A 22,298-nucleotide genomic window follows, 5' to 3' on the forward strand; every position below is an offset into this window, starting at 1 on the left:
GCCCTTTGTGCATTAAATTCTAGATCTTTATGCCATTATTATTCTACATACCCATATCATCTTAAACACCTTCAATATGGATTCAATTGGAGAAATAATAGAGCACGAAATAGTAGCACCTGAACCACCAACACCGAACTTTTCATCAACAGGTTTTCCCGACCCCAAAAATGGAAGAAAGCACAAAGTTTCAAGATGGAAACTCAAAAATAAAGAAGGCATAAAGAAAGAGGTTTCAGATTTAAAAGACGAGCTGCAAAATAATCCAAAACAAGAGCTTTCAGAGATGGAAAAGATTGATAAGGAAAATAGGGAAAGAATGTCAAAAATGTCAGAGGAGGAAATTTTAGCAGAGCAACAAGAGCTTTTGAAGCATTTAAATCCAAAGTTGGTTCAAGGTCTACTAAATAGGTCAAAGAAAAATGAGAATAGTCTAGCGTCACAAGCACGTGAACCAGATCAAGATCTTGAGCACCATAGTCACCACGAGCATTCTGAAGGATACAACGGTTGGATCGGAGAGGTGAAAACAAAGGATGGAATAACTAATTTATCTCAACTAGATAAAGAAGATCTAAATGATAAACTAGGGATCTCTAATAAAACGGTTAGATTTGATGATGGTAATACGATGACTATTGATCATGAAGATTCGGATGAAAATATTGAAGGAGATTCAAAGCAATCGGAAGATGTCACAAATGTAAATGAACTTGCAAATCCAAATGCTATAGCTCCAGAAGACTATCAAATAAATAATGACGATGACGATATCATAGAGCGGAATAACACAGTACATTTTACAAAACCTGAAAATAGGGAAATAGACATAAATGATCCCGATTTTTTTGACAGATTACATGAAAAATATTACCCAGATTTACCAAAAGAAACTGAAAAATTATCTTGGATGACAACACCTTTACCAAAGCAAGTTTCAACGACATATGAAAGTATCTCAGATATGAGATTTGATTTCAAAGGTAACTTAATACAGATAGATATAAATGAAGAAACAGAATCTCAAAAAGGAATACCTACTTACTTAGGTCTACATCATCATTCTGAGAATCCTCAGTTAGCAGGGTATACGTTAAGTGAATTGGCTCATTTGTCAAGATCGGTTGTGCCAGGGCAAAGATGTCTAAGTATACAAACTTTGGGAAGAATTCTTCATAAGCTATGCAAACATGAACTTAACATTCTACCAGTAGCGGATGAGGTAGAGAATCAAGATCTTCAAAAAATGGTAGTAATATTTGAAAAAATGATGTGGGATTTGATAGATGAACTAAGAATTGTTGAATCCTTGAAAGAAGCAGCTGATGAAAAAAAGACTAAAAATCTATCTGTTAGAAACTACGCTATTGAAGCACTATGGCTTTTGCAAATAGGTGGAGGTGTGCCAGTACAAGACGACGATGCAACGATTGAAGAGATTCTATAAACCCAAGTTTATAATGGCTCTACTATACATAGTGTATGTCAATAATCATTGAAAGGAACGAATGTAATTAAGGTACTCGTTTCCAAAAAGCATAGAATTATCTTTTCGTGAACTATCTTCTACAAGAATGAAATGAATCGAAAATAATGTTTAAAAACAAATGTAAATTCACCCAAAACGGATGAACTTATTGATTCTACTCAATATTTTCTTATGATGCATCTCTTTACTATTCAAGTAAGTAAATGAAACGAATCACTCAATCAAAAGTAGATCAATTCTTTCAAGTAAGGAATGACAAAAACTGTCAAAATATACCACGAAAGAATCAAACTTGACTAAGTAAATACTTTCCATACAATAGCTCACCAAATTCAATTGATTATTATTCAATATACGCACATTGACACATTGATACGATGGATCTAATGAAGATAAGTCCTAAACTTGTATCGACCAACTTAAGTTTGTGCATGACAAAAGATGTAGAACACATACATTATGAATAAAAGCGTTAATGTGGTTTATAATATTGGTTATTATATATATTGATAGTAGTATACACCTATATGATTTCTTGTAAAGTTGAGCTGAAGTTGTGAAAGGAAACTCTTTTTGAAAAATATTTAAGTCAGAGCTATTTTTTTGACAGAGCTTGGTAGCGTTAATTTTTTTGTAAACCAAGCGTTTAACAACCAGATCGTGTTTACCTTGACTTGAGAATTCCTTTTCCCTATTCTAAAACAATTGACTCATAGTTCAAATAACTAAAGTGAAAGTATAACGAGAATGCTATATTGTAAAGCATTCTTAATAATTGCTTTCATACTCACCCTGGTTAAATCAATATTGATCGAAAATGCATTCACATCAACAGAATCAATAAATTATTTATATCAGACTCCTGTTACTAATTTACATATTTTGAATGATCAAGTTTTGATAGCCAAGAACAAAGTCAACCAGACGATTGGGATTGATATTTTGAATTATTATACTATTAAATGGAACATAGGGGATATATTGAATGACTATCAATTAATATTTAACAATGACAATATTTTTGGATGGAAGTATGCAGAAAAGGAAATAATCAAAATCGACAGTAATGGTCAATTTGAGTTTATACCAATTGAATTTGAAATAGGACATTTGTATGATATTAAATATGGAGGTTTGATAATTTTGGGCACAAATGGCGAATTGAGTTATCTAGATCAACAAGATAAATCTCATATTATCAAAGCTGAGAAAGTATCTACCGTATTGGTAGACAGTTCTCAAGGAAACATTTTTTTGGTATTAAATGGTCAAGAAATATTAAAATTGTCATTGACTGGATCGATCATTAGTCGAAAATCTATTTCTGTGGAATCGATCAGAGAACTTAAGTCTGGAATTGCTTTAACTCATAATGATCAAATTTTCAAAATTGATTCACAATTAAATTTCAAAGGAATTGAGAATTATAAATTCAACAACTTAGCAGTTATAAACTCGAACTTTTTGTATTCTAGATTTTCCAATGAGGTCAAACTAATTGCAATTGATAAAAAAGTAGCAAAAGAAGTTCATTCTTTTAAAACCACATCCAATGTCCAATGGTATTCAAACCCTTTCAATGAAATTCTTATAGTCAATGATGGATTGACAAGAGTATTTTACGACTTAACTGACTTTTTACAAACCAAAAATGCAAACAGTATCAAAAAGATACAATTTAAATTGGAAGGTAATTATCCTTACGATTTTGTTATTAACACAAGCAATAACGAATTAGCTTATCTTGCAATCGACGAGGAACTAAATGGAGAATTGTTTAGTCTTTTCAATGGTCAAAAATTGAAAACTGTGTCAACTAAAAATAACCAATTTTCGTCTTCAAAAGATCTATATATCATTATTGACGCCCCAGAAAATGAAAAGTCCAAAATTGAAAATGAGCAATTATCAAAAGAATTTAACGAGGGATTGATATTTACAAACTGGTTTAATAGAGTGTTAACGCATGCAACTGATTTATTCAAATTCATTTTAAATCTTCCAGGCTTGCTTACGGAGAAGGAAACCGCAAGTTCGATTTTCAATAAGTTAATCGTATTTTATGACGATAGAGCAGGTAAGTTGGTGGCAGTAAACTCGCATGACGAGGGTGTTGCTTGGACTACTGATATTGAAAATGACGAAATTTTTTCTTTGATACAATTGAATGAAGATGCAAATGGAGTCATCCTTGCTTTGTTCAAAAACAATATTTACATAATTGATCCAAATGAAGGTAAACTTATTGATTCATTTCCAAATGAGAACAATATTGATGTGAAAGCTATTAATGATCATTATGTGTTAGAAAATGATTCTGGTTTTACTATACCCCAGTCATCAAAGGAGGATATTTTTTTGATTAAACAGAGTGATAATGAAATTACAGGAAATGTAATATTTAATGGCTCCAAAGAATCCGTGAAAACGTGGTCAATCAACTTTGATAACCCCATCATTCAAGTTCAAACTATTCCTAGATCTTCAAAGATTTCGTCCGTAGGGATACCATTAGTTGATAAATCAATTTTATACAAGTACTTAAATGAAAACATCTTTGCTGTACTAACAATGGAAGAAAAATTAAAATTATATCTCATAGATGGTATTAGTGGTGAATTGTTGTATACTTATTCACATGATTTTAAAAATGAAATCATAGATCCAAACTCAATATCGCTAGTTATTGACAATAATTGGATAATCTACTCCTATTTCACAATCTCACCAAGATTAGAACAAAGAATCAATGTAATTGATTTATTTTCAAATAAACAAAATCAAAAAATCACTAAAATTACAGCACAATCATTTATATTTCCTGAACGTATATTAAAATTAAGTTCAACTCAATCAAAATATGGAATTACCACAAAATCAATAATTGCATTAACTGAATCAGGTTCTCTTGTTGAAATTCCAAAATATATATTAAATTCAAGAAGACCAATTAATGAAATGAAACCAACTGAAGCTGGTAATGATTTTAGATTAACACCCTATGATCCAATTATTTATAAAAGTCATAATCATGTTTTAAATCATAAATATCAAATATCACCTATAGGAGGTGAAATATTAATTAAACCAACCCAATATGAAAGTTCTTCTGTTGTTTGTTACTTCAATGATCAAAATCAATTTTGTTCAGTTATAAAACCTAGTTCATCATTCGATTTATTGAATAAAAAATTTGAGAAATTAAAATTGATTTTAACTTTGATTATTTTAATTGGTGGTTATTTGATAAGTAAACCCTATGTAGATAGAAAGAAACTAAAAGCTTATTGGTTAGATTATAAATAGAGTGCCATAATAAATTGAATTAAAATGTATATTAACTTCCTAGGTCAACCAAAAATAGATTCTCCAACATTCTCATTCTCTTTGTCAGATTTTCTCTCATGTTCATAAATCAACCAAATCATTTCATACACTAGACTTGAAACAAGATAATTTTTCATCTTATTAATTATAAAAAATTCATTATCATCATATTGATCAATTATAAATTGATTTGGAATTCTATCAAATTTTTCAATGATTTTATGTAATTTAGAATTTAAAAATAACCAATTTGTATTAATGAAAATAATGTTATATAATTTTTGAAATTTTGATTTGATAATTTGTAAATCTTCATTATTCACAAGAGGAGATTTAAATAATCTTAGTAATGTCAACAATGTTAATTCCATTGGAAATTTATAATATATTGGCATCTTCACGTAACTTTGATTATCTTTGAGATTCTCAACTGTTGTTATTATTTCAAAACAACAATTTATTAATTTTTCTAGGTAGACTTTATATTCGTTTTTGGTAATGTTAGATTTTGACATGGAATAGATAAACAATTGTAAGTTGGTGTATAAGATTGAAATTTTGATTAAATTTTTAATCTCCAGCAGTTCATTCTCTCCTTGATTTTTTAGTAGAAGAGTATCTAAATCTTTTAAAATTATTTCGAACATATTGAAGTTGATCAATTTTGAAGCGTTAATCTGTACATCACTCATAAGGATAGAATCATCTAAAAGATTATCACCAATTAAAATATTCATGTTTTCATTTAATTTGGATTGAATCATTGAAATCTTCAATAATGAGTTGATGTACCTATCTATTGATGAGATTTCCAGGTCCTTGTTGTTATAAATATCAATATTTGTTGATTTGTTGATGATGTAATCTTGAGTAAAACCATTATAATTGTTATTCGATAGACCCAAGTTAATTAACCAATAATTTGAATTCACATTGATGAATTTATATATTCTTTCTCTTATAGTATTATTAAGGTTGACTTCTTGACTCAAATTCATTTTAGTCTTGTGACTAAACTCGTCAATAAATTTTAGTTTATGCAAACCAAATTGTAATGATAAAGTTTTCATCAAACTTATATATTTGATACTTAAATTATCTGATATTTTTGCTGTATTGTTCGGTAATGGCCATGTAGTCAAAATTAATAATGACGCTATGATATATAAATTTCTTGGAGTTTGAAACCAACATTTTTCTACTACTGATTGTTTTACGTGTTCACATAAAACTTGATAATCATTCGATGATTTTGATGAATCTTTATTTAAAAAGGAGGTAAGAATTATTGACCAAAATGTTAATTCATTTTCTTCATAAAACTCTTGCAAGTGTATTGATTGAAAAAATTGATCGGGAAATATTGGTAGATACTTGTTGAAATGTATTTCGTAATTCGTGAATAATTGTTGTGCTTGTTGATGCGATATTATTACTGGCTTGTGATTTTTGCTACATGATATAATGAATTTTTGGTCCTCTGAAGTCTGTATGTTTTCGGATGTAATTTGTTGTAGTTCTTCGGGTGTTGTGTATGGAGAATTTATACATGATTGAATATTGGATATTGGTGGTGTCGGTGATCGAAACGCACTTAATTCTTGATCCTGATTATGTTCTTCAATATCAATTAGCTTTTGTTTATTTTCTAATTCAATTTTAGTTTGTTGCTGGATTTGTTTCCCTCTTTCGATTAGCAACTCTATTAAATCATTCTTCCTTTCAACTAATTTATTTAAATGGTTATTCATATTTTGTACATCGCAAGACAATTTTTCTATAATTTCTAGTGATTTCACTCTTCCTGTTGGTTTATTTATGATCTCTAAGGAACAATTTAAATTTTTTTTGAAACAATGAGTGCATGGATTTGGATTCGTTATATTGGCGTCACACTTGGTTTTATGTTGTCTGCATCTCTTACACGTTTTTAATATCTTTTGTGATTTTGAATTTAGACTCGGTATGATTAATCTAAGACGATTTTTAGAACTCAATGACATGATCATGTTTTATTTTCAATGTACTAAAGTGTATTGGTAATTTCAAATTATTTTGGTTGCAAATTGAATCTGTAGTGTGACTTCTTACTGCTTTTGATAATTTATGATCTCAATAGTATGATTAAAACTGAATTATTGAAAAAAGTCCTGAAATTTTCTATTGGTAAAGTACTTTTAATTGAAAACTCAAGTATAAATGTTGATAAAGTTATTTACATGTATTATTATAAAAACTAACTTGAATAGATCGGCTTATACATTTTGGTTTTTGTGATCTTCATATCACTTTGTGGTCTTAAAATATTTATTTTAGTTTGGTTTTGTTAGTAATCAAAACTTTCAAAAATTTAATTGGTTGATTTAATTTATAAAATAATTTAAAACATTTTATACCGATATTCGCATAGTAATTATAAAAAGAGAATATGGTAGCTGTATTAATATTTTTTTGCAACTTTCTTACGGCTTATTAAATATAAGAATATGATTGATCTCAGGAATAAAGATCATTTAGTGAAGTTTTAATTGGAGAAAGTCTATTTAGTAAAAGAATGAGCTGAATCAAGTTTTGGCAGAATTTTGCAACGAAGCAGATGGTTTTTGGGTTACAACTATTTTGAAACACGTCTATAAATAACATAAGTTTTATCTCCAATATAAAAAAGCTGTCAGCCGGTTGATCAAGTTTAAAATATAGGACAGAGGTGTAGATTTGTATATATACAATTAATCTGAGTTTGATAGCTTACCCATCAATCGATATTAATGCACTAGATCATAATAGTTACTCTAAAAGTTTATTTACAATTCCGAAATGGAATGAAGATAAGGAATAATATATTTGATTGATTAAAGCTTTTAGCTTACCTAACGATTAATTCTGAAAGTTACGAATCAAATTTTATAGAAATCATCAATAATAATTCCGTTGAAAAATCTCGGACATTTGAAATTTAATTTCAAAGAATAAATTTTAAATTATCTATGGCCAATCAATACAAGCTTGTATGTAATTTTTTCTTACAACTTCTATTTTCTTAACCAGCTTTCAATCATTCTCACCTAAATTAGATGAGAATTGAATGTTATTTGTCTGAGTGTTCAACTTTCTAATGAAGCTGAGGAGCTATGTATTGATGATGTGCTCAAAATAATTACATAGGTACAGTATCCGATCTCGTATCAAATTCCTTTTATGGAAAATTTACTTTTTAAGTGGCTCAGGGGAAAAAGAATTTATACACTATCTTTGATTTCAAATGAGGTGCCAAATAATCCTTAAGGAAATAATCAGTCTGACAACGATTAGTGATTGCCGTCAAAACAACAAGTTGAATGTAACCCAAACATTAGAGCTAATGTTTTGCTGGGCAAGTACGTTTCTTACTGATACTCTCACTTGGTCAAAGATTTACATCTAGTATAATTATACAAGCTACACAATTTGGCTGCGAAAAATTGTTAATATTAACAAATACAAACCTCGAGTTGATGAAACCACCAATAATCCAATGTTTTTAAATTTAAAATAAAATCTTAATCAAATTATCCTTAATAATAACATACATAGAATCTTGGTCATAATTTGAATGATGATCAGTTTAAATTTCACATTTGAAACAACTGTGAGTATACGACCATTTACTCAAGTGATTTTGTGACAAAAGCAAAATTAATCAGAAAAATTGGAGTGAGCCAATATTTCCCACCTTATTTGTTATTATTCAAAACCTTCATATGTTGGTCAATTTATATGTCATAGAAGATTAATCTCTTGAAATTGTATATTTCGGTAGGAAATTAAAAACATATAAGCTAGGTAAAGTGGTAGCAACTTTCACAGCTTGTACGAAACTAATTTATTTTCTAACTTGTAAAAAAATACATGATAGAAGTGTAATAATTGTTGAAAGTATCTGATTCAAGCGTATTTTATTAGTGAACCAATTAAAGAAACATAATGTCAGATGGGCCAAATGATGCTGCATTGGCAATATCAGCATCACCTGTTAACAACAACAAATCATTTTCACAAAACTTATCACAAGAACAATTAAGGTCAAAACATTTATATAATTTGATACATTCTTTACCTCAATCTATTCCTATATCCAGACTGTATTCGTTGCAATTTGATAAATTAAACAATGATAAAAATTTGAATTTGCCACCAGTGGTGAGTAAAAAGTTATGTCAAAAGTGTGGAGTCTTGTTGATTCCTGGTATCAATTTGACAACTAGGATAAAGTTTAAGAAAAGAGATAGAACAACGATTAAAAAAGATGAGAATGACAACAAGTCAATATCTGGCAATCAAAATCCAAGAAGTAAATTAAAACAAAGGTGTTTAAGCTGTGGGAATATCACATACCATGAATTGAGCAATACTTCAACAAATGAAAAGCAAAAAATAATCAATAACAATTTGAAAGAAGCAAGCAATGGTACCCCACTCAAAGATGTTGTACCAGAGACGCCGAATGAGCCAGAAAAACTAATTTCAAGTCATATAGAAGAAAGTTCTTCACCGCAAAATGATTCATCAATTGGTAATCAAGCATCATCGAAGAATTCTACGACTTCATCAACTATATCAACTGAAGAACCAGTTCAAGGTTCGTCATCATCATCATCATCAACATCAACAACAACCAACCAGAAAAATAAATCAGCGAAAGAAAGATCAAAAAAGAGAAAAGCAGAATCTAATTTATTAAATGCAATGAAACAAAGAAAAATGGAACAAAATTCAAAAAATAAAAAAATGAATTCTTTGAATTTAATGGATTTTTTACAATAAATTGTTCATTTAGCAAAAAGATGTATAAAATAATACAAATTAATCTAAGTAACCCATGAAGCTAAATGGGATTGCTGAATAGGTATTTGTTTTTTATCCTTATAACTTTCTCTAATAACGTATCTTATCCATCTTCTTCTTCTATAAATTTCATCATCATTAATTATTTTTGCATTATCTTTAGAATTATTATTTGAATAAACTTTCGTTTGAGTTTTTAATTTTTCTTCTTCATATCCACCAATTTTCAATTTTTCATTAATTTCATCGTCATTAACATTTTCATCATCATCATCATTATCATTATTTTCTTTTTCATCAGTTGTAAGAACTACATCATAAGCCCATTTTTCATCATCATCAATTAAAACTAAATCTTGAATTAAATTATGTTCAACCCAACTTGATATATCAAAATCAATATGCCATTTTGAATTTGGTAAGAATTTATAACCTATTGGAGGTTTTATTTCTTTCAAATTTTCACATTTATTAATGCTCATCAAATCATGCTTTTGATTTGGATTATCTATACCTTTTTCTCCTAATAGACTCTCTTCATCTTCTACTAATGGATTATCTTCTTGTAATTGTTTTATAGCATTATTATACCTTCTAATCACTGTATTTGTTGTGTAAAATTGATCTGAGAATCCAACTGATGTCCAAATTTTTGTTTTAGGATTGAGTTTTTGTAATTCATAAATTTCAATTAATTTAATATTATCTGAAGACAAATCAATTTGCTTTGTATCTTCTTTCATTGTACGTTTTTTCAAATTATATTTATCATCATCAATTAAAATCGAAGTCAATTGATTTTCTACTTTATTAACATAGTTTTGAATATCTAATCTCGTGTTCTCATCATATACTTTATCCAATAATTGTGATCTTATTTTCGGATGCATTAATATAATAAAGATCCAAACTTTAAAAATCAATAACAACTTTAAAATCCAACTATGTTCAACCACTATAAAATAAATTATTGATGGTAAAAAATATAAATTTAAAATAATTGTAGTAAGAAATGCCAATACAATGAACGAACTTATTTTTTCATTTTTAAAATATAAATAATCTGTAGTTAACCATACCATAAAATCAAATGTTGAAATTTGTAAATTCATAAAATTTTGAGTATCAGTTAAATTCATAAAAAATTCTTTACTAAATAATGGTACTGGTTTGGGAATCTTGTATAACTCTAGCGGAGTAGTTGATGGGATTGGATTTATTTCAACATATTCTTCTAAAAATGTTGGGTCAGGTGGATAAATTATTAAATAATGAGGTATTAAAGTATTTAAAATTAATGAAATTAAAGGTAAACATGTAAATAATATAGGTTTTAAAATTAAATGAGTTATAATTAATGTAATACCAATAGTATAATAAGGATCCATCCAATTAACATATTTTAAAATTTGATTAAAAAAAATATAAGTATCTGAATTTCTTTGATGTAACATATTTGAATTTTTTTGCATTATTGCAAAACTTAAAGGTAATCTTAATTTTGCCATTGTTGTTCTATCCTGTAACATTTTACTTGTTTGATCATCATATATTTCGTTTGGAATTATCATTGAGATTGCCTTTTCCATAAGTTTATCAGCATAATAGTTGGGGTTTGATGTAGAAGTTGATGAAGTTGCTAAGTGATCGGAATTTGGTGAAGAACCGGTTGAATTATTTTTTTGTTGATCTACTTTAGTATTGGTGGTAGTAGCATCTACATTCTTGTTATCCGAATCTTTCCAAAATGAACTGAAATCTAAATCCAAAGATCGACGTTTTTTGGTAGGGGTTGATTGTAATTGTTGATTTAAGGACTGATTACTATGACTATTTTTAAGACTTCCGGAGGTTGTATTTGATTTACTTTCATCATCTTCAATTGATAGTATATTTCCCAACAAATTAGATACACTTTCCATTCTCTGATTTCTTTTCCTTTTAAAATCTTGTGGCAAATTTTGAATATTTTGTAAGGTTTGTGATAATGAAGGTAATGAAGTCAGTGCAATTAGTAAATTAGATTTTGGTTTATTATTGGTAAATGAGTGATTCTCTGTCTCGATTGTTCCTGATGATGTTTCTGAAGAGGTTTGAGTGGTGGTTGTGGTTACTGGATTGGTTAATTTAGATAGCAAATTTAATCGTTTCTTGGGATTTTTGGAGTTTGAATTTGATACAGTATCCAACTTGACTTATTTCTTTGAATATATATTGATTAACTTACTTCCTCCTCCAAAATCTCTGACCAATGAATTTTGATATAAAGTTCTTTATGAAAGGAAGCTTCCAAATGATTCAAATTAGATTAATTTAAAACTCCGAAAATTGAATCGCTTGATTACAAAGCTCTTTTGAATATGAATAAAACTTAGGAAAATGTCAATTGAATTGAAGTGATTTGAAACTAAGAGCTTAATTCACAATTTCACTATAAATTTTGGCAACCAAAAAGAATTGGTTGATATTTTAAAAAGAAGTTGCAACTTTTGTTTTTTATAACAAAAAATATTATCCCCAAATACAGATCGTTTTTTTCTTGCATATAAAAAGAAAACATAAACTCTACATAAAAAAAAGTTAAGAAAGATATACAGTGAAAACCAAATTTTTGTCGTTTGAGAAAATCCATTTGTCGCTCTCAGAAATTCTTTTTGTCGCTTCACAACAATCATTTAATTCGCTATTGAAAAATCTTTTAGTCGCACTATTAACTATGTAAAAACGAACAAAATCCATACAAATTGTGCGAATAAAACATTCTCTTTACAACGAAAGTTTGTCGATAGGTGGAGCGACAATTAAGATTTTCGAAAACGAAATTAAAATTTTTGAATGCGACAAAAAGTTGGTTTTTACTGTATTAATTCATTTATTGAATCATCACTTAATCATTATATATTAAATCATTTATTAAATCATCACTTAATCATTATGAATACTTTATTAGTACCACCACTAATAGTTGTAGAATCATCAAATGAATTATTTGGTGTTCTTAATGAATTATTTGGTGAACTATTTCTTAATTTTCTTGCTCTATTTTCAACATCACTTTCATTTTCTTGTTTATCACTTATTGATTCATGTTCATTTGAGTTATTTAATTTTCTTTTTCTGACTAATTTTGGTTGTGGCTTTTGTTGTTGATTATTATATTGTGTTGTCGTTTTGTTTTGTAATTTTGTTGGAGTTATTGGAGGAGTTAAAATTTCTTCTTTTATGAACACAACGTCATCTTCTTCTTCCTCTTGTTTAACGCACGTATTTTCAACTTTGACCATTGGATTTGATTCGGTTATGAAGTCTTCCTGTTTGATTTTTGATTCTTGTTTAATTAATGATTCTGAAGGATCAATGATAATTGATTTTTTAGCCTTTTTAATCGGTTTAATATATTCTTTTGCTCCATTTTTTAGTTTCTTCGAATCAATTTGTTCTTGAGTTAAAAATAAATCAGGAATTTCATTTTTTAATAATTTTATGAATTCATCACAATCGCATAAAATTTCATAATCAATGAAATTTTGCCATTGTTTACCTAGGCTAGTTTTATTTATAAATAAAACTTTACCATTTGGTTTTTTATGAATTTCATTTGCTAATGATTTAACTAATTTTTTTACACCATCTACTTTTAATGAAGTACCCATTATTATTAATAAATCAGGTTTTAATTTTAAATCATTAGATAAACCTAAACTTAATATTTCTGATTGTGGATGATTTTCTCCATATAATACAATATCTGGTCTTAATATACCTATATTTCCTGTTATTCTTTTACCCAGATATAATCTTTCTTCATATTTTGCATAACAATTTGAACATTCTGGATTTAAACCTTGATTAAATTGTGATTGATATTCATTTGACCAATTAAAATTTGCAAAACATTGAGTACAAGATAATTTATGTAAATTTCCATGTAATTGTACTACATCTAGAGAATTCCAATTTTCTTTAAATCTTTGATTTTTATTAGTAGTTATGTTACTGATTTGATTTTGATTATTATTATTATTATTATTTTCAAATTTTGAAATTTCAATTCCTAAATTTAAATTTACATTTTTTTCTAAAGAGTCGATATTTTGAGTATAACATCGAAGTAATTTACCTTTATCTTTTAAATGTTTTAAAAATTTATGAGTTTCAGTTGGTTTTGCTGATAAAGTACTTTTATATAATGATTCCATAAATGTACAGAATATACTAAGGGATAAATTATCTCTAAATAAATTTATATCAAATAAATCTTGACCTCTTACTATTGCTTTTGGATGTTTATGTTTTATCATATTATATAAACCATCAGTAGATCGGAAATCAGGTATGCCTGCATTACAAGAAATTCCAGCACCAGTTATTACAGTTGTTTTTTTAGATTTGAAAATATGTTTTATGGTTTCATTTAAAAGTATATGATCATCTGATGACAAGGATTCTATCCCACTTAGTATATCTATAGATGTAATTGAAGATTTTGAGGTGGGCATGATGGTAGTTTGAAAAATATGGGGGTAAAATCGGATTAACTGATACCAATCGATTATTGAGTTGTCCTTCTGTCGATTGGACTTGTAAATTGCTGGTATTTTTTGAAATTTTTGGTTGTCAATTAATTGTAAACTTTAAAGTGTATATCGAAATTGCAGCAAATATAAGACAATAGTGTGTGTCTTTAATAAATGAGACTTTATAATGTCAGCGGGTACGATTTAAACTGTTGACAAATGAATGTTTTAAGACCGATATCTGGTTTTACTATCTAAAGTAAGTTATTCACTTGTTAAAGGACATGAAAAAGAAAAAGTTATAATTATTATAAAATTACTTCTTTACTATTTCTTTGCATAATTCTGTTTGGTTCAAATTTCGTAATTTTTTTTTCTGTCGTTATGAACATTTAGTTACACAAAAATACAAAATATGAAACTACGTAAATTTGAAAATTCAAAATAATTTAACTTAATTTGGATTAAATCAAAACAAAGTGGTGTAACAAATTTGTGTCATCAAAAGAGCCAATTCTTTCATCAACGTTCATCATTTGTCACATCATAAACTACTCATTGCATTTTCTACGTAAGAAAAACTCGTCGAACTTGTATAGTTATCTATTATAACAAAAATATATAAAAAAAAAAAAAAATATTATCCACTTTGACTATTTACTGCTAATTCCATTATTAATCTAGTAGCTAAATGTAAAAAAGGATAAGCAGAGAAACTGCCAACTTCATCTAAATCTTGATGTTTATGATTCATTCTATTTTGTTCTTCTTGATCATTTACTTTTTTATTTAAATTTTCATCTTCTGATTCCCATCCATCAAATTTAAAATCAACTAAATAATTATTTGGTTCTAATTGAAATAGTTGTATTTGCATTTTCATTAAATTTGGTGTTGTTGATGATGCTTGACTTTCTGGATTATTACTAACATCATATTTCCATCTTACTCTTATTGTCCATAATTCTTCTTCTGTGGGTTTAGCCCATTCTGCTCCAAGATTTTTTAAAGCTCTATAAATTTCTCCCATAACATCTAATGGATATGATCTTGATCTTATTCCAAAATGCCATCTTGTTTTAGATTTTTTTGTTGGTTGTGGTGATTGTATTTGTGAATTTGGTTGATGTTCACTCATATAAGCTCTATGAATTGATGGTAAACTTGAAGGTAATATTGCTATTGTTGAATTTGGTAATTGTGATAAATCTGGTACAGTTGCTAATGTTTGATAAGTTAATGATTGTTGTACTCCTGGTGCCGTACTTGTAGAATGTTGATTTGTAAAATGACCACCATTTGCTCCAGAAGGAGGAGGAGAAGAACTTAAGAAACTTTCAACATTATCCAGTTTTGATTTTTTTAAATCTTTAACTAATGAATGATTTTCTTTCATTAATAAATAAGCATCTAAAATTTCATTACTTTGATCTTGTGGTGAACTTTTCTTATTGCTTGTTTCTATTACATTTATAATTTCATCTCTATCATAACCCATTGTAACTTTTAATGCTCTTATAACATCTTCATCTATATCAATTTTATTACGTTTATCTTTTTGTTGTGGTAATAAATATTCTGGCATATCCTTTTTAAACCATTCATCTTCCATTATTTCATGAATTGTTATTCTATTTAAGGGGTTCACAACCAACATTCTAGTTAATAAATGTTTAGCACCTGCACTTAGATAATTAGGTAAAGTATAAACACCATTACTTATTTTTTTAAATAAAGCAGGTATAAATTCATCATCAAATGGTAATCTTCCACATAACATTACATATAATATAACACCAGCAGACCAAACATCCACTTCAGGTCCAGCATATAATTTACCAGAAATAACTTCTGGAGCTGCATAATTTGGTGAACCACAACTTGTTTTTAAAAAATTACCATCAGTCATTATATTAGATAATCCAAAATCTGCGATTTTAACATTTAATTTATCATCTAATAATAAATTTTCAGGTTTTAAATCTCTATGAACAATTTTATGTCTATGACAATATTCAACTGCTGCAATAATTTGTTGAAAAAATCTTCTTGCTTCATCTTCTGGCATTTTACCAGTTTGTACAATATAATCAAATAATTCTTTTCCTGCAAATTCAATAACCATTATAATATCATCTTTTGATTTTATAACATCATATAATTTAATAATATGAGGATGTCTTAATAATCTTAAATATGAAATTTCTCTTTCAACTCTACCTTGCATATCTGATTTTGCTAAAGTTTTACGATTTATAATTTTTAATGCAACTCTTTGTCCTGTTGCTAAATGTTGTGCTAATTTAACTTTACCAAATGAACCTTCTCCTAAAGTTTTTAGTACTTGATATTTTCCAATTCTATTTTCTGGATTTACATTGGGATCAATTGGTATTGGTTGTTTATCAGAATGATGATGTCCATGATGGTGATGATGATGATGTGAATCTTGTTGTTGCTGTTGTGTTTGCTGTGTTTGAATCTGTTGTGATGGATGTTGTTGAGATTGTTGTTGAGAATGTTGTTGCTGCTGATTAGATTGTTGATTTTGATCATTCTCCGAAGATCCATGATCCATCAGTATATCTTGTGAATCAGACATGGTACTTTATATATAAATGTGGGATTAAACAATAGTGATTGTCAATTTTAAGTGTAATAGTCCTCCTTTAAGGTGATATAATAATAAGGATTAGATTAAGTAAAATTCGTTGGTAAAAAAAAAAAAGTAAGACCAATATGAATCATGCTTTGTGTAACATAATTTTAATCAATACTTACCGTACCAAATGGGACATAGTTTAATAGGTATAAATGCATCATAGAATTAAAGAAATAGACCTATCCAAGTCATAATGACAGAAAAGATCATATTACAAGCACAAAAACATCTACCCAATATAGATTTAAAACTAATATCACAAGGAGCAGAAGCATTAGTTTTTCAAACTAAAACTCATCCATATTCACACCACCCAAATTTAAAAAATCATCAAAATTTTATAATAAAATTTAGACCTTCAAAACCTTATAGACATCCAAAAATAGATTTACAAATTAATAAATCACGTACAATTGGAGAAGCAAAATTTATATATAAATTAAATAAATTAGGAATTGAATCACCATCATTAATATCTTGTGATTTTAATAATGGAATAATATGGATGGAAAATTTGGGTTCATATTTACCAAATGGTAATATAAGTTCTTTTAAAAATTGGTTATGGTATTTGGAAAAAAATAATTTAGATTGTACCAGTGATGAGGTAAAAGATGTTTGTTTCAAAGTAGGTGAATTAATTGGTAGACTACATTTAAATGAAATGATTCATGGAGATTTAACAACTTCAAATGTTATATTGACAGATAATGATGGTAATTGGAAACCAGCATTAATTGATTTTGGATTATCTACATTTTCAGGGTTAGCAGAAGATAAAGCTGTTGATTTATATGTTCTAGAGAGAGCTATTACAAGTACACATTCAGTTTTTGCAGATAAATATAATCAATGGTTATTGGATGGATATGAATCAGTACATAGTCTGAAAGAATTCAAAAAAATTGGTAAAAAGAAGTATGACGAAACCATACGAAGATTAGAAGATGTTAGATTAAGAGGTAGGAAGAGAAGTATGTTGGGATGAAAAATAATATTGTTTGTACATGCATTAAACCTAATTACCAACTTTTGGAACCCGATCTCAATACTATTAGCTATTTACCATCACCGCTTACGTCAAATCCATTAGCTAACCTTATTTTATCCCAATGCGATAGTTGTTCATGATCCTCAATTGAGCCTTGTCCATTATTTACGTAATTCTCAGTATTTTCAAAATTAGTTCCATGTGTATTATCTTTCCAACTTTCTTGTTTATAGACATTAGGATTAAAACTTATTTTATTATAATTCTCCAATTTTTCTTCATCTGCTTTTGATTCTACAGGTTTTTTTAATTTCGGATCAATTTTAATAGTTCTTGGATCTTTTAATTTAAAATTTGGATCTTTTGAAGATTTTAAATAATAAAAATAAAATGCAGGAACATTTTGCCAATCCATATGTTTCCATGCATTTAATTGTGCTTGATTTAAATTACCACTATTCAGTTCTTTATTAAAAGTTATTCTTGTAACTAATGAACTTACAAACATCATTGTTCCCAACCCAACAAAAAATGATAAAAATGGTTTTTGAATAAAAGACAGTTTTGTAACAGTTTGCTTTTTGTAAAATTTATAGTATATAGTAGGTGTTAAAAGTCCTACCATACCTCCAGTATATCCAATTATATTATTCTTCACTAGTATTGATTGTAATTCATCTTTTAATTTTATGCGATCTTGTACTGTTAAATCTTTATCTGCATTATAAAAATCAATTGAAGCTTGAAATTGTTTTGGCGATAGCTTTGTTTGTAAGTAGCTAGTGTCAGGTGATTGCGTAGGTTGATTGGGGTTTGAATCAGTCATTATGAATGAAATTGAATGGTGAAGCAAAGTCAATTGAAAGTGACATAAATTATTTTGAAAAAATAAGTAACAATTCTTAAGAGGTAATTATTTACAGAGGTTTTTTTAATGCAAAAATAAATACTTAATCTTCAATTTTAAAATTCATTATTTAATCTACTCAATAGAATTGTTACAATTATGAATTTGCTTTTGGAGTATTAACATCAAATCCATGATGTAATTTAACTCTATCCCAAACACCTAAATCATGTTTACCACCTTGATTATCAGATTTACCTAAACCAATAGAGTTAACAAAATTATGTTGATCTTTATCAATTTCAGCTTCATTTGAACAAGTTCTTGGATCTCTTATTATAAACATTGGATTTAAACTTGTTCTAGTATAATATAAAGTAAACATTGGTAAATTTTGATAATCCATATTTTGCCAAACATCATAAACATTTTTATTGGGGAAATCTTGTTTATTATTTTTATATTTATTATAATAATATCTTGTTGATAATTGATTACTTATAATTAATGAACCAAATCCAATACAAAATGATAAAAATGGATTTTGAATTAAAAAAAATGGATTTGGTGGAGGGATTTTTCTAATTTTATAATAAAGTGATGGACCAAAAAATCCAAACATACCTGTTGTATAACCTATAATATTTGATTTTAATGATATACTTTGTAATTGAACTGCTAAATCTACTCTATCTTTATGATCTAATCTTTGATCTGCTTCATAAAAATTAATACATTTTTGAAATTGATCAGGAGTTAATATATTTTTTAAAGGATTTGAAGTAGCCATTTTTGTAATATTTGAATTGGTTATTGATTGATAAATTTGTAATTGATTTATAAATTTGGTTAGTACGTTAGTAAAAAAAACTGAGTAGGTCAATTGATATCTGGTGATTTGACTATATATATATGAATGACGAAACAATTGTACGTATAAACTTAAAACATTCTATTAACCTTCTTATTGACTCTAAATTAATCTAATCCGATTCATCATTGACTGATTACGTAATGGATCGGTATATATTTAAGTTAATTGCTGCATACATTTTAAAAAGAGTACAAAATCGAGATTTCATATTTCCATGATTTCTAAATAGTTCTATCAATTTAATTCAATATACTTGTACTAACAACAGGGTTATTAAATTTGTCTAACCTATATGTATATAAAGAACTCTACAAAGCGGCTGTACGCATGATATTATATTTCAAATCTGTATAATCATATGATTTAACTATCTAATTACAATTTATTTACAATTTATTATCAGCTCTTTTATCATCTTTTAATTGTTTCAACAGTTTTATAACTTCATCAACATTAATCATAGCATTTTTACCTTGTTCTTCTGGTATATCTCTATTTCTAACATTAACACCATAATTATCTTGTTCTTCTTGACCAACAATAAAAATAAAATTATATTTAAACATTTGACCAGTTCTTACTTTTTTTGGTAAAGTATTACCACTTATATCAATATCACAATAAAATTCTTCATCATTAAATATTTTTTTTAATTTTTCTCCATATTCATAAAATTTTGGTCCAACTGGTACAATTAAAATTTGTCTTGGTGATAACCAAAATGGCCATTTACCTTTATAATGTTCTGTTAAAATAGCTGTCATTCTTTCAACCGATCCTAATATTGCTCTATGAATCATAACTGGTCTTGCATTACCTTCTTCTGAAGTTTTAAATTCTAATTCAAATCTAGAAGGTAATTGAAAATCTAATTGAATAGTAGCACATTGAAACCACCTTTTTAATGCATCACTTATCATAATATCAATTTTTGGACCATAAAATGCTCCATCACCAGGATTTAATTCCCATTTATCTTTACCTAAAAATTCATCTAATGCATTTGCTAATTTAGATTCAGCCGAATTCCAAGTATTTAAATCACCAACATATTTTTCAGGTCTTGTTGATAATTCCATTTTAAATTCAAATCCAAATATACCATACATTTTTTTTAATAAATCAAAAACTCCTGCAATTTCACTACCAATTTGTTCTGGAGTACAAAAAATATGCGCGTCATCTTGTTGAAATCTGCGCACTCTTGTTAAACCAGATAACGCACCTGAAAATTCATTTCGATGAATAACTCCAAAATCAGCAACTCTCCAAGGTAACTCTCTATAGGAACGTTCTCTTGACTTGAACATCACGCAATGACCAGGGCAATTCATAGGCTTCAATCCGTAGGTTTCTTTCTCTACTTCAAAAGAAAACATGTTTTCACTATAATTTTGCCAATGACCAGAAGTTTCCCATAATTTAGTTGAATACATGTTAGGAGTAATGACTTCTTCATAACCTCTTCTTCTATATTCATATCTTAAAGTATCAACTAAGGTATTATAGATTCTTGTACCATGAGGCAACCACATAGCTGAACCAGGTGACATATCACTGAAAAAGAATAATTCTTGCTCCTTACCAATTTTTCTATGATCTCTTTCTGCTGCTTCTTTTAAGAATTGTAAATGTTCAGTCATTAACTTCTTATCTGGGAAAGAAACACCATATATTCTTTGTAATGAATCATTTTTTGCATCACCTAAAAAATAAGAACTTGAATTTTTTAAAACTTTGAAAGCTTTAATTCTTCCAGAATGAGGAATATGTGGTCCAACACATAAATCAATTAATGGACCACATCTATATACTGTAGTTGAAGTACCATCTGGAATTTTATCTGAAATGAATTGAACTTTATATTTATTATATTTAAACATTTTTAATAAATCTTCTTTTGTCATTTCTAATCTTTCAAATTTTTGTTTTTCTTTTATTGCTTTTGTTGCAATTGTTTCTAAACTTGAATAATCACCTTCAACAACAAATTGAGTTCCATCATTTATAGACATATCATAAAAAAATCCATCATCTGTTGGTGGTCCATGAGATAAATGACAACCATAATGACATTCACAAGATTCCCCTAAAATATGAGCTGAAGAATGCCAAAATACTGCTTTACCTTCGGGATGATCAAAATCTAAAAATTCTAATAAAACTTCTTCTTGATCTTCAAAAGGTCTAGGCATATCCCATAATTGTCCATTAACTTTTGAAATAACTTGTCTCTCAGCAAATGATTTCCCAATTGAATTAGCAATATCTAATGGTGAAGTTTCAAAAGATATACCTTCTTTTATTGTACCATCTTTTAATTTAATTTGTATTTTAGTTCTTGGTTTTTGAGCTATTATTTCATCATATTTTAATTTTAATTCATCAAATAATTTAATTCTTTCTTCTAAAAATGCAGGTTGTGGATCTAAATATAATGATGAATTTGTTCCTGATGCATTGGCTGCTTTTTTCTCCTTTCTTGTACCTCCTTGTTTTTGTTTTGTTTCCTTTGGTTGTTTTTGTTCATTTGATTTATTTTGTTCGCTTGGTTGTTTTTGCTCTTTTGGTTCTTGATCTTTAGATTGTTCTTTAGAATTTGAATTCGATACTTGATCTTTAGATTTAATTGGCTCTTGTTGTATAGGTTTGTTATCTTCAACGGATAACTTGTCCACTTGTTCAGCTACACCCGACATTTTTTTTCAATTAACTGAAACGAAAGAAAACGAATGTGTGAAGGTAGTTGATAGTTCTAGTTTGTTCA

The 22,298-nt window shown here is 27.8% G+C and overlaps 10 protein-coding genes across 10 annotated transcripts; 4 read left to right on the plus strand and 6 right to left on the minus strand. All coding sequences in view use genetic code 12, as the record gives it.

The window, feature by feature from the left end:
- Positions 1-76: 76 nt before the first annotated feature.
- Positions 77-1,447, plus strand: KGF55_002056 (uncharacterized protein; the record flags this gene model as incomplete). The annotated part of the gene is made up of 1 exon (XM_051756697.1): positions 77-1,447. One exon carries the CDS (start codon positions 77-79, stop codon positions 1,445-1,447), a length of 1,371 nt encoding a protein of 456 aa, XP_051615044.1.
- A 789-nt stretch (positions 1,448-2,236) lies between these two features.
- On the plus strand, positions 2,237-4,795 carry KGF55_002057 (uncharacterized protein; the record flags this gene model as incomplete). The annotated part of the gene is made up of 1 exon (XM_051756699.1): positions 2,237-4,795. One exon carries the CDS (start codon positions 2,237-2,239, stop codon positions 4,793-4,795), a length of 2,559 nt encoding a protein of 852 aa, XP_051615045.1.
- Positions 4,796-4,839: 44 nt separating this feature from the next.
- SEF2 (Sef2p) lies at positions 4,840-6,567 on the minus strand (the record flags this gene model as incomplete). The annotated part of the gene is made up of 1 exon (XM_051756700.1): positions 4,840-6,567. One exon carries the CDS (start codon positions 6,565-6,567, stop codon positions 4,840-4,842), a length of 1,728 nt encoding a protein of 575 aa, XP_051615046.1.
- A 2,212-nt stretch (positions 6,568-8,779) lies between these two features.
- SNM1 (Snm1p) lies at positions 8,780-9,619 on the plus strand (the record flags this gene model as incomplete). The annotated part of the gene is made up of 1 exon (XM_051756701.1): positions 8,780-9,619. One exon carries the CDS (start codon positions 8,780-8,782, stop codon positions 9,617-9,619), a length of 840 nt encoding a protein of 279 aa, XP_051615047.1.
- A 44-nt stretch (positions 9,620-9,663) lies between these two features.
- Positions 9,664-14,139, minus strand: KGF55_002060 (HST3; the record flags this gene model as incomplete). Its single annotated transcript, XM_051756702.1, has 2 exons — positions 9,664-11,829; positions 12,583-14,139. 2 exons carry the CDS (start codon positions 14,137-14,139, stop codon positions 9,664-9,666), a joined length of 3,723 nt encoding a protein of 1,240 aa, XP_051615048.1.
- A 658-nt stretch (positions 14,140-14,797) lies between these two features.
- SNF1 (AMP-activated serine/threonine-protein kinase catalytic subunit) lies at positions 14,798-16,759 on the minus strand (the record flags this gene model as incomplete). Its single annotated transcript, XM_051756703.1, has 1 exon — positions 14,798-16,759. The coding sequence occupies one exon, from the start codon at positions 16,757-16,759 to the stop codon at positions 14,798-14,800; it is 1,962 nt and encodes a 653-aa protein (XP_051615049.1).
- Positions 16,760-17,012: 253 nt separating this feature from the next.
- KGF55_002062 (serine/threonine protein kinase) lies at positions 17,013-17,807 on the plus strand (the record flags this gene model as incomplete). The annotated part of the gene is made up of 1 exon (XM_051756704.1): positions 17,013-17,807. One exon carries the CDS (start codon positions 17,013-17,015, stop codon positions 17,805-17,807), a length of 795 nt encoding a protein of 264 aa, XP_051615050.1.
- A 70-nt stretch (positions 17,808-17,877) lies between these two features.
- On the minus strand, positions 17,878-18,636 carry KGF55_002063 (uncharacterized protein; the record flags this gene model as incomplete). Its single annotated transcript, XM_051756705.1, has 1 exon — positions 17,878-18,636. One exon carries the CDS (start codon positions 18,634-18,636, stop codon positions 17,878-17,880), a length of 759 nt encoding a protein of 252 aa, XP_051615051.1.
- A 178-nt stretch (positions 18,637-18,814) lies between these two features.
- Positions 18,815-19,447, minus strand: KGF55_002064 (uncharacterized protein; the record flags this gene model as incomplete). Its single annotated transcript, XM_051756706.1, has 1 exon — positions 18,815-19,447. One exon carries the CDS (start codon positions 19,445-19,447, stop codon positions 18,815-18,817), a length of 633 nt encoding a protein of 210 aa, XP_051615052.1.
- A 470-nt stretch (positions 19,448-19,917) lies between these two features.
- Positions 19,918-22,230, minus strand: THS1 (threonine--tRNA ligase; the record flags this gene model as incomplete). The annotated part of the gene is made up of 1 exon (XM_051756707.1): positions 19,918-22,230. The coding sequence occupies one exon, from the start codon at positions 22,228-22,230 to the stop codon at positions 19,918-19,920; it is 2,313 nt and encodes a 770-aa protein (XP_051615053.1).
- Between the last annotated feature and the right edge of the window lie 68 nt (positions 22,231-22,298).

Source organism: Candida pseudojiufengensis (assembly GCF_024610245.1).
Source record: "Candida pseudojiufengensis strain CBS 10847 chromosome Unknown scaffold7, whole genome shotgun sequence".
In the NCBI taxonomy this organism is placed as follows: Eukaryota; Fungi; Ascomycota; class Pichiomycetes; order Serinales; family Debaryomycetaceae; genus Lodderomyces; species Lodderomyces pseudojiufengensis.